The following is a 13,493-nucleotide window of genomic DNA, read 5'->3' on the forward strand; positions in this document are numbered from 1 at the left end:
TTAATATATTCCCTTTATCGAAAAAGATAGCCGCAATGAGCACCAATGAGATTTGCAAGATGAGTTAGTTGCGCCAATCCCTAGGGCATCCTCCTGACAGCAGTATCTACATATGAATGTTGAAGTCACTGACGAGAACATATCCGAGCATCAATGGACATTGGCTGGCCATAAATACATTGCGTAGTGCTCAATATCACCTTATTTTCATATAGACTTTCACAAATTTGGATGTAATATCTGAAACTACTTTAAACCTGTTTATTTTGCTGCTTTTACATCCAAATCTATGTCCGCGGCCCAAATACATTAGCCCGTTGGAGACAACCCAGGCGTCAACGGACGTGCGGTCAAAAACGGCTATTTCCGTGTCCGCGAAGCGACGCAAATGAACACGTGTGACCATTGTCGGCGTTCGATATGCATCACCCCGTTAGAGATGCCCTTAGCAAGAGACTCGGGTGGTGTTCCACATGAGCCGTCGCCTCTACCCCCATACCGTGAAGGAGTAGCCATCCAATCCCGCGCCCGTCCTCCGAGAGAACCCGGTTCAAAACCCTAAATATCGCGCGATCGCTTCTCAATCGCATCAAAGTAGCTTCCGCTATTTTGGTGTCGAATGTACATGTTGGTCGTATAGGAATTTTCACCGACGGACTTTGCGTGCCTCCCATTCCATGGACAAACAAGCAATTATCTTTGTAATAAGCATTGCTCTATATATTGGATTGGACAAGTTACATATGTGCTAGTACGTCGTACGTTACAGATATAGCACTCTTACAAAGTTCAAATCAAGATCAAGAAAACCGACCGATCCACTTGATCGATCCATCCATATGTCGATCAAATTAACGCCAAAAAATAAGTGAGGCAACGTTCATGGCTCCCTCGGATCGATCGATCTAATTAATAATCCATCGACTGCAGTCAGCAGTCGATCCATCAGTCGACAGTCTTGAAGGGCGTGGCGGTCTTGAGGTTGTGCACGATGTCCTGCACGGAGCCGATGCTGGCGGCGAGGGAGATGAGGAGGCAGACGAAGCTCATGGCCTGAAGCGACCACCACCGCCCCTCGCCGCGCCTGATGCTTAGCCTAGCGATGTGCATGCTGACGGGGAAGTAGACGGAGAGCGGCCAGAAGCCGAGCGCGCCGATGAGCCCCAGCACGGCGTTGAAAAACGGCAGCAGCATCGCCACCAGCGTGGTGAACATGATGATGACGGTGCGCAGCACCAGCTTGAGCGGCGCCACCGGCACCGACGAGGACGGCCGGCCGGGAACGCGCACGTAGTAGGTGGCGGTGATGATCTTGGAGTCGGGCCACCGGCACGCGACGTAGCTCTCGAGCCTCGCGAAGATGGGCTGCGCGAACACCTGGTAGGCGCCGGCGAGGTGCACGATGACGCAGACGTTGGCGACGTCGACGAGCCAGTAGGGCTCGCAGAAGGCGTAGCCGGTGAGGATGTTCCCGGGGGCGTCGTTGCCGAATGCCGCGTAGCCGGTGCAGCCGAGCAGGAGGTAGAAGACGGTGGTCATGCTGAGGCCGTAGAGCGAGGCGCGCTTCATGGTCTTGTTCTCCGCGGGGGGCGACCTGAGCGTGTCCTGGATCTCGATGAGCACGTCGGCGAATGTGTAGGAGAAGGCGATGTTGCCGAGGGCGAGGAGGACGTTGAAGGCCTTGTCGCGGGGCGCGTCGATGCTGGCGCCGGCGAGGGTGCCGCGGACGTCGCCGTGGGAGGCCCACTTGGCGGCGCAGAGGCCGAGGCTGATGAAGGAGTAGCCGAAGGAGGTGGCGACGGCGACGACGGAGAGCCAGGCGATATTGTGGAGGCTGGGGAGCTGGGAGAGAAGCAGCTGCATCAGGCCGAAAACCACCATGTACGTGCTCCCCGACCCGTCGCATCCCGTCACGCTGAATCCCGATCGGTGAAAGCAGTTCACCCGCTTCACCGCGCTACGCACAAATTTATCCAAGTAAGTAAATTAGTCGAAAGAATGACTGCCGACTTAAACCAGATTTAAAAGAGTAGACCGTTGTTGACAACGTTGTACCAGGAAAAATCTCACCATGTCCTAGGCTCCTAGCTAGGGTTCGAGAGTGGATTTTGGTACCGTGTACGCTTTGATTCTCTGTTGGTGCTCGGATATTCGTGCATAGTTTCCTATTCTTATCGAACGGTGTCATGTTTAAAAATGTATATGTTTCTTTCATTCAACCTAATTATCATGTTAGTTTTTCTTTTGTCTCAAAATGTATCGACATATTTCGTTGTGTATATATACGTACCAAAATCATAGCGCATGAATCACCATATGAAATACATGGTGGATCCATGTTAGAAACTCATTTCTCAGTATTCTTCCTAGATGGATCTAACATGATATGAGATGCTCGATTCGGAGATAATGTAAAATATATAGTCACTCGATAAGACTAAGGGGAGAACATTGACTCACTATGTTTTTACGTTGTGACAAAATGGCTAGCCACCAGTAAAGAAAAGACTAAAGGATTCAAATTCTCCAAAAACATCCATACGTACAAAAATGGAAGAACCTTTCTAGAATCCGTGTAAAAGGGTCCTACATTTCAAGATATCTATGAAACGATAAATAGCAGATGATCATCATCCCTATTTTGGACTTTCTTCCAAAATGTAATTTTGTTCTTGAATTTTGATACAATGTAAAACTCGACTCATCCCCATCACGCACCCACGTGTGCCAAGTTAGGGCACACGTGTCATTTCAACGGTGCATGTGCACCATACTAGCTAGATCCGCACCCGCTCCAAACTAGAGATTTGGTTACCGAGTGAAGTACCGCGGCTATCGGCCGGTGACCAGAATTCCATGCTGAGTTAAAACAATCCCGGCCGGCCGGATGTGGCAGATACAGGCGTGTGCAGGTGTGTACATGTCACGCGAGATACGTGCAGGTGCGTGCAACCGTGACGGATCGACCAACAAGCTCAAGCTAGCTGGCCGTACGTCGCCGTGTCACGCGCATGGCGTGCCGTGCAACGTGCAATCTAATGCGATCGAGAATGCAAACGGATTCCCTCCTGGGTTCCAGGGGACGCTATTCTTGCATGCGTACGTCACGCGCGCACGAAATCAGTTAACTACTAGCTTAGCTAGGCTAACTACTAATCATGGACTCACAGGGCCGGTCCTAAGTTTTCAAGGGCCCGGGGCGAAACGACAATTTAGGGCCCTAAGTACAACTATTAAAATAATTATTAAATATTGTTAATATATAATAGCTATTAAGAGTAAATATGTAAATTGTATTCGAACATATAATTTTATAATAATTTATAGATATTTTCTTAAATTATCAATATATACATCCTTATTCTTTTCACTACTTGATGCTTGTGGCCAGCCACACCGTCTATGAATTTAGCGAAGTCTTCTCTGGGCAACTCAGTCTCTTGCCTTTTGACGTGACATTTGTTGCAACTATAGAGCCATCAATTAGTCGCTTCTGCTCTTGTCTAGAAAACAATTGAACACTGCCGACGTCCAATAAAGAGAAAAATGTGTTCGTACCTATTTATTTATGTGAATTCAATTGTTCTGGATTCACGTGTATTTATACGCTAAAACATGTTTATAAGTGAATTCAGAGAAATCTAAATCATTTAATTTGGGACAAACTATTAGAAATCAACGCCCGGCAAAAAAGGAAATGCGTCATTTTTGTATTGAAGAGAAAAATGCGTAGATTGTGTTGCATTCTATCTTGAGAGAATCCGGAAGCTTGATTCCCTGGATTGGTCGATCTAGCCATGGGCCCCACTCCATTTAATCCCTTGTACCTTTTTTTAGCGGAAAAGAAAGTTTAATCCCTTGTACTGTACCAAAAGAAACTGACCAAACTAATAAGGCCCATCTAATCAAAGGAAGAAAGGCCCAAGATTAGTTCGCTCGTTAACGCTTCGTCTTGTTCCTCCGCTCAACTGTACAGTACGACGGAAAATTCTCCTCCTACCTCTAATGGCGTTGCCGTCCGCGCAACATATGAATAACTAGATGGGACTTGGGGCCCCTTGGCTCCGGGGGCCCGGGGCGCCCGCCCCTCCCGCCCCCCCCTCGGGCCGGCCCTGTGGACTCATATAGTCCATATGGCTAAAGGCGGCCGCATATTCTGCCATCTTTTCGCTGTCCCCGACAAAGCTTAGGTTAAGAGGGAAGTAGTGAACACGTACGAACGCACCATGCATGCATGTCCGCCACAAAAGAAAACAAAAGAAAAGGCACCACATTGCTAACGATCCATCTGGTATGCACGGATGCGAAGAATAAATGCAGTGGCTCTCCGTTCCATTATTTTTATGGTGATTTTAGTTCAAATTTAAATTATAGCCATAACAAAAGTTATGGAACGGAAAGAGTACAGACATAAAGAGAACAACACATTATATCCTTGGTGAATCTCATAAGAGCATGCAATCTATGTAGTATGCATATATTGACGCAAATGGCATAATAAGTGAATAAATTGATGTGAATCCCATAAAAATAAGAGCATATATATTTCATGGATTGATGGATGATGATGCAACAAAAAAAAGTTGGATTGGTTACTTACATCATGCTGGTGCTTGCCGTGATGGTGTAGCCAACAAGCGTGCCCCACAGGTTCACGTACTGCGCGCACCCGCACAGCAGCACGCTCTTTCGACCTTAACCATACAGCCATGGACGGTTTAGCTAATTCTGGGGATCGAGAGCTTTAAGATTCGTGCGGGAGTTACCAAGGTAGCATCGGACGGCGTCGATGTACTCGCGGTTGACGGAACCGCTGACAGGGTCCGGGTAGCGGTAGCAGTTGGCGAGGAGTGTGGAGGTGTAGTACGTGACGCCGGAGAAGCCCAGGAGGACGAGCGGGCCGACCGCCCACCCCAGCTGCGCCACCGTCCACGCCAGAGCTAGCACGCCGGAGCCGACCACCGCCGCAACGATGTGCGACGTCGCCGTCCACACGGTCCCTGCATCAAGAGTGATCATGTTACGATTACTTCTTTCGCGCGCGGTTCCTATGAACTGAACCTCTTCACAATCTGAAATCCGAATGTTAGATCATGCAGATCGATCCATGTACTTCATGCCATTGCTAACACCTAATTTTTCCTCCACTTAGCTATGTTATACTAGCTAGCTTAGCCTACTCCGCTAATTTCTTCACATCACATCGAATCTGTCAATTGTTCTTAAGCCGATCGATGGAGCATGAAGATGAAGTGGAAAACCAGGACAGAAACAATTAATTGATCGAGCTTCGATGCAATTCATAATCTCGGTGATCACATACTTACCTTGCCTCTCATGATCGTCGCCTCCTTCAGCATCGTACACAACTGATCTCCTCTCCGTTCCCATCTCCTCCCTCTCTTCTCTTCCTCTCTGGTCTCTCCCTATCCTCCTTAATTGAGTCCTTATCACTCTCTCCTCTACGAGTGAGTGTCTGTCAGTGCGTGCTTCGGCAGCAGCCACCACATATATATAGCCCACCAGATGCAAGAACTGCTCCTACTTCATCACTTCTTTTCGTCATGAAAACTGTAGTAGATAAAGAGAGGCAAAGAAAAGGAACGAATGAATAATTATAGCACCAAAGTTAGAAGAGATTTATGGCGCGGTCTCCATCGATCAATCAGCTTTCTATCAATGTAGATAGACTTTAATTATTCAGAGTGAGAGTCGTCTGGAACGCATGCACAACACAATAGCTAAACGATCCATTACCCCTTCCTTCCATTGGTGGTCAATATACAAATTTGCCATGCTCGCGTGGAAATAAACTGTGATGAACATTCTTGACTTGTACTACTATCTAAAAGGAAAGTGCATGTGTTACGAAGTTTTGAAACGCCAACTGTGTTGTAAGTAACTGCGAATGCCGTTTGCTTTTCTGCAAATGTATTCAGAAACTTATGTACGCTATCTCAGTGAGGAGCCAAAGAAGGTGTAGTGCATGCGTAAGATGTAGCCGAAAGTGTACCCATAATTCTTTTTTACACGAGTACTCACAACAGCTACTAGTTGGTATGCATAAATCGAAATGTGTGATATGCCTAGCTATTTATAACATAATCTAATTGTCCCTAGTGACTTCTTTCATTACACCGTAACCAACTTCGAGACTATTTTAGTATGCATGAGCTTTCGTGTGCTTCGCAACAAACATATTTGCTTGCTTGATAAAGTTTCCCGTAAATATGGTAAACAAGATACTATAGATCGACAATTGGGTGTTTGTACGGTAGATGGGTATGACGTCGATCGAACACATACTTTTGCAACTTTGATTTTCACTACGTTAGAGTACTGTGTGGTAGCATATTTCCGTCTTATGAAAGGTTCGAACTTTTGAAACGCCAACTGTGTGGTGGCTGCAAGCCTGCAAAGGCCGTTTGCTTTTCTGCAAATGTCTTCAGAAACTTATGTACGCTATCTCAGTAAGGAGCAAAATAAAGTGCAGTGCCCAAGCCCCAAGATATATCGTGTAGCCATTAAGAAATCCACAATTTTTGAAAGAAATCGAATTTTGAAAGAAAAAAAAACGTTAGAAGAACCACATGCGGCATGTGGTGTGCGAGCAACCATATACGTCAGCCTTGCCTTACGGTTGTCACGTAGGATTTTTGCTTATTTGATGGAGAGAGATTAAATAAAGAGAAGGTTGTCTTTCCTTAGCTAAGGGTGATCTTTTATGACATAAGATAAAGCTATTTTCTCCATTGTACCATTTGTCTTCCCTTAGAAATTCAATTTATTTCTAAAATTTAATTAATTTCCATTTATTGCTAGGATAACAATAAGATATAATGCATTGTACTATTTATATTTTAGTATCTTCTCTAGAAGGCGTGGACTGCTAAGAGAAGGCGTGCCTTCCTTACCATTGTATAAATCTTATATATGGTAAACAAGATGCTATAGTTTCACATGATGAGATCAAACCTGTATAGAACATCAATTGTCAAAATTGTTGGCTTGGCAGGTTGATAAGGTCCCCACGAATCAGATAAGTTAAGTTCTATACATAGTAGATGCTCTCCCAAAAATAAAGTGTCTACGCATATATGCATTGCAATTTACAGGAGTACTCACATCAGATAGTTGTTATGTATAAATCGAAATGTGTGATATGCCTAGCTATATATAACAATAACATAATCTAATTGTCCCTAGTGACTTCTTTCATTACACCATAACCAACTTCTGAGACTATTTTAGCATGCATGAGCTTTCATGTGCTTCGCAGCAAACATATTAGTTGGTATAATTGCTTGCTTAATACGGTTTCCCATATAGACGTATAAATCCTACATATGGTAAATAAGATGCTATAGATCGACAATTATAGGTGTTTGTACGGTAGATGGTCATGACATCGAACACATACTTTTGCATCTTTAGTTTTCATTACGTTAATAAGAATACTTTGGTACGATAGCGTATTTCTGTCTTATATTGAGAACACAGGGCCACAGGGGCACATAGTTCAGTACACGAGGCTATGGTTGCTTCTTTCAGGATTTCCAGCACCAACCGCAAAGACCAGATTCAGTTAGTTCTAAATATAGCAAGAATCCACGGGGATTCGAGGATACATCCTAGAAGGTTTATGTAGAAGAAAAGAGCCAGAAGGCCCGTATGGCATCGCTGAAATGGTAGATCTCACTGTCTCCTACAAGCCACCACAACGGCTCCAGCAAGCCAAACTCACTCGAATGGAACAACCTAGCTAACCTCCACCTCCGGAAAGCCATGGCGCCCGTTTGGTAGCCTGTGAGAGCCTTTTTTTATATGGGCTGAGACGTGTAACAAGCGTTCAGTTGCCTGTGGGCCGCCGCGTTATTGCATCGCACGGTTCTTAAAGCAGTGTCGTGGTATCGTCACGGCATAACATGCGGTGGCTCAAGTCGAGTGGTTCCGGCTTTGGCCTACGGCGGTCTCCGGATGCAGGTATGAGCACGAGCGACACAAGCGACGTACCCAGGTTCGGGCCCTCGTATGGAGGTAAAACCCCTACTCCTACTCTAGAGTGTATATAATATGAGACAGTACAATGGTGCTCCTTGAGCTGTATCCGGCTAGAAACAGGGCTCGAGGTAGACTGATGACCTCTCTCTCGACCGGTGCTAAGTGTGAAATGAGAATGAATCGATCGTCCCCTGCAAGGGAGTGGTAGTCCGGCTTATATAGAGCCTGGAACATTACAAAGTTCATATAGCCTATGGTGCCGGCTCCGCCGGCTCCAGCTCCTTCGCGCCTTCCCGAGGCGTCGTGCCTCCCAGCTATCGCCCTGTCTTGTCCTTCATGTCATTCCTGGCAGGGACAGGACGTGCCGAGCGACGTGTCGTAGGCGAATCTAGCTTGCGGCCGTAGCCTGCGGCCGCTAGCTAGCGCCGCCCATAGCATGCGGCTCCCGGAGAAGCCGGGCCATGATGGCATGTCCAGATGCGGACCAGTGTTGCTCTACAGTGCCCCCGATCTGTGGGATTTGATGTCCTTGGTGGACTTTTCGGACCCGGATGACCTTTCCGGAGCCTTCTCCTGCAAGGATCACCAGCTCCGAGCCGGCCAGGGAAAAGTGGAACCAAGCCGGATATGACATGTAGAAGCCGGTCCTGGCCGTGGTCAGCCGGCCACGACCAAGCCAACGTAGACCTAGTTCCAGCCGGCCCACAAGGCGGCCGGCCACGGCTCCAGCCGGCTGCTCCTCAGCCGGCCTTTGCCGCGGGCCAGCCGGCCCTGAGCCAACTGTTCCCAATCTTTTGCCATACCCGAGGTCTTCCCCGACATAAGCCCCTGAAGCTGTCGAGGTCCTGCGTAGAGAAGGGCCTGGGAAGGTTTTTCCTGGCCATTCGTTGTTGATCCCATGGATCTTGCTGAAAAGCAGTTGAAGGGGCCGGCTAGGAATTTCTTCCGGCCGGGTGCACCCTTTCCGGCATGCATCGTCCGGCTGTTCTCGAGCCGGATGCCGATTCGATTTTTGCAAGTTTTCTTCGCGTAAGTGATGGAGATGTTTCCAGCTTGATGGAGTAGGCGCCATTCCTCAGCGCCTCGCCCTTCTTCGCCGTCCGCCACGCCGTCGTCCTCTTCATCGTCGACCACAGAGGAGATGGCGCAGCCGAGCGGTTTGTGAGAAGGCTCCACCACCACCATCGACGAGGTGCAGCGCCTCCGCCGGATGCATCGCATCCCATCGGGGGTGGCCGTGTGGGTGCCCGGCGAGGAGATCGTGCCGATGACGCAGCCCGGCGAGTGCGTGGCCCTCACCGCGCACTTCGACCGGGGGTTCGGGCTGCCAGCGAGCCCGTTCTTCTGCGGCTTCCTCGAGTTCTTCGGGCTCCAGCCGCATCACCTTCCGGTGAATGCGTGCGTCACCCTCTCTTGCTTCGTGGCCTTCTGCGAGGGCTACGCTGGCCTGTGGCCGGATGTCGACTTCTGGAGCCGGTTGTTCTTCATCGAAGGTCAGCTGCGCGCTTGTGGAGTGGCTTCTCTCTACCCCCACCCGCAGACGCCCTTCCCGAAGATCCCGACGGTGGACTCGGTGAAGAAGTGGCAGACGACGTTCTTCTACGTGAGGAACGAGAACCCGATTGTCGACCGCCTCAACCTGCGCCGTTCTCGCTGGCGCCGCCCACCAAGATGAATTGGGGGTTCTGCCACAGGCTCACTGACCCGGCGACCGAGGTCAACCTGCTGCTGGACTTCCTACGGACCTGCGTCACGAAGGACCGGCTGACGGCTTCGGACCTCGTCTGCACCTTCACCAGCCAGCGGGTGCTGCCGCTACAGTGGCGGGCCCACAAGATCGGCCATATGAGCGGCCGGTTCGACCCGACCCGGACGACCAAGGTGGAGCTCACCAGCGAGGGCGTGGCCAACCGTGTGAACTACATCTCCAACGCCCGGCTGCCGGACAACTGGCAGTGGGGGATGGAGCCCTTCAGCCGGCGCGACCCTCTGGCAGCGGTAAGTCTTTAGTGCTTTTGCCGTCTTGCGGCCGCACTTTCCTTTGCTTTGTTTAGCTGTTATAGCTTTGTTTTTTCTGCCGGCTACAGAACTTCCCGCGGCAGCTCGTTGAGGATGCACACCTGGAGGAGAAGGTGTGGGAGGCTGACCACGCCGACCCGGCGGACCGGGCAGCCGGCGAGGACGAGAACCCAGACGCCACCCACCAAGCCGTCGAGGAGCAAGGCGAGCCTTCCTCGCCCCCGCAGCCGGAGGAGGAGGAGGTTGTCGTTGTGGAGCCGCTTCGTATGGCTCCCTTGGCTACGATGCCTCCTGCGGCCGACGCAGGGCAGCCGAGCAAGGCGCGGAAGAGGACCACCGTGCAGCTGGAGGCCGCAGGAAAGAAATAGTGTCGGTTGTAGCCGAAGCAGGTCCCGGAGGCGGCCGGGTGAGTACTTCCTCTCCAACTTGTTTGATTCCTTTTCTTTCCCTCCATTTTCGCATCTTTTGTGAGTTTCTTATTTTCTTTCTTGGCGTAGCGCCGCCATCAAGTTCTCCAAGGGTGCGGGGGCCGGCACAGCTTCCGGCACCATCTCTTCGCCGCCTGTTCCGCCACGGGGGAGGAGGGAGATGACCCCGCAGCCTCTGGCTAGGGAGCGGGGGCGCACACCGCCGGTCTTCCCGCTCCCCTCTGTGGGAGCGGGGACTTTATCTTCTGCGCCGCCCCCATCGATCTCTGGCTAAGGCTCTCAGGACGAGCCGGCTCGCCGCACCAGCCAGCCAATGATCGGACATCTTGCAGCGCCGCCGGCCGGAGGCGCCGCCGACTGTAGCAGGTGGGGCCGCGCCTGGAGCCAGGGCCGGCTCGGTCCCAAGGGTGATGCCGCCGCCGGAAACCATGGTCGCATCTGACTCGGCGGGCCAGACCGTGATGCCTCGATCTTCAGAGCCGGCGCGCTCGGCCAACGCCGACTCCAAGGCGCTGGTCAAGGCCAAGGGCCCAGCGGTGGAGCCTCAGGGTTCCTCGCAGCCGCTGGTGAGCCTGCATGTGGCTCCAGCCGCCTCACTGGCGAAAGTTGTCTCCGCCTCCGACTCCAGCCTAGGCTCCGTGGGCACCATGGAGAAGGAGTGGCGCGATGCTAACGACCACAAGGTGACGAGCCGGGAGGGCAAGAAGGGAGTCGCCTCCATGGAGATGTTCTTCTCTGACTTCCACGCCTTCATCAACGGCTCCGCCGTCGAAGCCGACAGCCGCCTCAAGCGGGTCGAGAAGGTTAACAAGGTGAGCTTCTGACTTAGCTCGTTTTTGCAATTTTGTATTGTACTGGTAGCCCTCCAAGGCACGGGCCAGCTGCTGTGGAGTCGGCCTGGGTTTTGCCTTTGCTGACTTTTGTTCTTTTTTCTTCAGACGGTCACCGACAAGCGGGCCGACTTGTATAACCGGCTCGTGGCCAGCTACCACAAGGCCAAGACCGAGCGTGTCGAGATGGCTCGTGAGTTGGAGGCTGCTAAGGGTATGTTTTTCTTTTTTTGTTGTTGTCCTTGCATATTTTTCTTTCTTGTTCCAGCCGGCTGACGCCATGAATCTTGTTGGCTTGCAGCTGCCGCCGCCCAGGTCCCTGAGATGCAGGAGGAGCTCCGGCTCTCGCGCGAGACGGCCAAGGTCTTGGCCTCCCAGGCCAAGGAGACCGAGGGGGAGCTGGCGCGCCTATGCCGGCTGGAGGCCAACCACATCGTCGAGCTTGAATCCATCAAGCGGGTTGAGCAGGAGAAGGTGGACAGCCTGAACTGGCGCCTGGGCGAGGTTGACGAGAAGTGCCAGAAGCTGAGCAGTGACATGACTGCCTAGTCCAAGGTGCTTTCCGAGACGTCCAAGCGTTGGGTCAAGGAGATCAGTGCGCTGGACCGCGGCATGGCTGGTAAATTTTGACTTGATGTATTTTCTTCCTTTCCTTGCCGGTTTCCGGCTGTCGGTTGGTGGTAGGAATTCTGTCAGCAGCCGGCGGCTGGAAAAACTTCGAATATCCTCGGCTTCCGGCTGGTGGCAGGCAACATTCGTTTGCTAGTTGGTGCCAGGCTGATTTTTGATTTCGATTATCTCCATCTTCTAGCTGGTGGAAGGTGGCACTTGCTTGTCGGCTGCCGCCAGGCTGGTTTTTTACTTTGAGTATCTCCATCTTTTGGCTGGTGGCAGGCGGCACTTCCTGCCGGCTGCCGCCAGGCTAGTTTTTTACTTCAAAATTTCGCCTTTTCTGTCCTTTCGCCGGCTTCCGGTTGAGACTGATGGTAGGGCTCTACTGGCTGCTTTCAGTTGGACATATAGACTTACGTTTGTCTTCTTTGTTTCAGCCGCCTTCCCCGAGACTCAAGAGGAGGCGCTGGTGATGGTGGACAGGGCGCGGGAGGCACGCCGAGCAGCTGACGAGGAAAGCTCGGCGCACTTCAGCATGGAGGATCACCTGGTGTCCATGCACACCAAGATTACTCCGATGACCATGTTGGGGCACGATCTTCGGCTGACGGCTGAGGATCTCTCCCGACTGCTATGGCCGACCGAGACACTGCCAGGTGAACTTGCCAACCTGGTGAAGTGGCTCGAGAACGCGCCCGACCGCCTGCTGGACTGGAAGGACACCGCCGCTCGCGCTGGTGCTGACATGGCCCTCTCCTTCATGCTTTCTTGGTACAAGGAGGTTGACTTGGACCAGCTGGAGCAAGCTCAGTGCGGAGACCAAGACCCGCCGGCTCGCGAGAGCCTGCGCCATCGCTGACTTCATCGACAAGAGCACCTTCGTCAACGACCCCGATGCTCCCAAAGAGGAGCCGGGAGAAGATGAGGAGATGGATGATACGGAAGAGGCGGATTCGGCTGCTGACTCGCAGGCTCCCCCTGCCGGTTCTTCTCCAGCCGGTGTTCAAATTTCACATGTCTGTTCTTTTGGCTCGCAACACGACAATCATTAAGTCCCCGGTATGTCGGGTGTAGCTGTAAAGACAATATTATCCTTTTATTATGCATCACTTTTAGTGTGTTCGTTAACCATTTTGTGCTCCGGCTTGTTTTCCCTTTGCGCACTTGCTTTCACTCATCCGCCCCACCCTTTGGCGTTGGTCTTGCCAGTCGGACAGTCGGGTTGCGTTCTGTAACTGGGTCAAGAGCGGGCCGCTGAGTGAGGCCGAAAATATTTCAGTCAAGCGAGCAAAGTTGAACAAACCGGTGCTTTCATGAAGAGTTTGGAGAAGAGTCGACTCGCTTTTGCTCTTTCCCTTAGTCTTTTTTTCGCGTGCCGGCTCCTTAAGCTTTTGCTCCCGCCAGCCATACAACCGGGTTGTGGTCTGTAGCTTGTTCGGGAGTGGGCTGTCGGAAGCCGGATCACGGTACTAAGCCGGCCGCGTGAGAGGGTTCAAGCCAGCCGGCGAAAGCAGTAGAGTACTTTGAAAAAGTCACTGGTACGGGGCGCAAGATTTTTTCATTAGCATAGACTACAAAAGAGTTACAGAGATACATACATTCC

At 51.3% G+C, this 13,493-nt stretch overlaps 1 protein-coding gene across 1 annotated transcript; it reads right to left on the bottom strand.

Moving 5' to 3' along the window:
• Window positions 1-693: 693 nt before the first annotated feature.
• Window positions 694-5,485, bottom strand: LOC124653112 (amino acid permease 6-like). The gene is made up of 4 exons (XM_047192171.1): window positions 5,328-5,485; window positions 4,767-5,000; window positions 4,601-4,694; window positions 694-1,957 (listed from the first exon to the last, which is right to left on the bottom strand). Exons 1-4 carry the CDS (start codon window positions 5,389-5,391, stop codon window positions 946-948), a joined length of 1,404 nt encoding a protein of 467 aa, XP_047048127.1. The 5' UTR covers window positions 5,392-5,485; the 3' UTR covers window positions 694-945.
• Between the last annotated feature and the right edge of the window lie 8,008 nt (window positions 5,486-13,493).

The sequence above is a fragment of the Lolium rigidum genome, chromosome 5 (assembly GCF_022539505.1).
Source record: "Lolium rigidum isolate FL_2022 chromosome 5, APGP_CSIRO_Lrig_0.1, whole genome shotgun sequence".
Classification (NCBI taxonomy): Eukaryota; Viridiplantae; Streptophyta; class Magnoliopsida; order Poales; family Poaceae; genus Lolium; species Lolium rigidum.

Bases quoted from the DNA above. Each gene is read 5' to 3' on its own strand.
- LOC124653112 (XM_047192171.1), bottom strand. From the start codon at position 5,391: ATGGGAACGGAGAGGAGATCAGTTGTGTACGATGCTGAAGGAGGCGAC. The intron at 4,695-4,766 runs GTAACTCCCGCA...TGTATGGTTAAG, and splicing joins CGCCGTCCGATGCTACCTTG to GTCGAAAGAGCGTGCTGCTG. The intron at 1,958-4,600 runs GTAAGTAACCAA...ATTTGTGCGTAG, and splicing joins ACGGCAAGCACCAGCATGAT to CGCGGTGAAGCGGGTGAACT.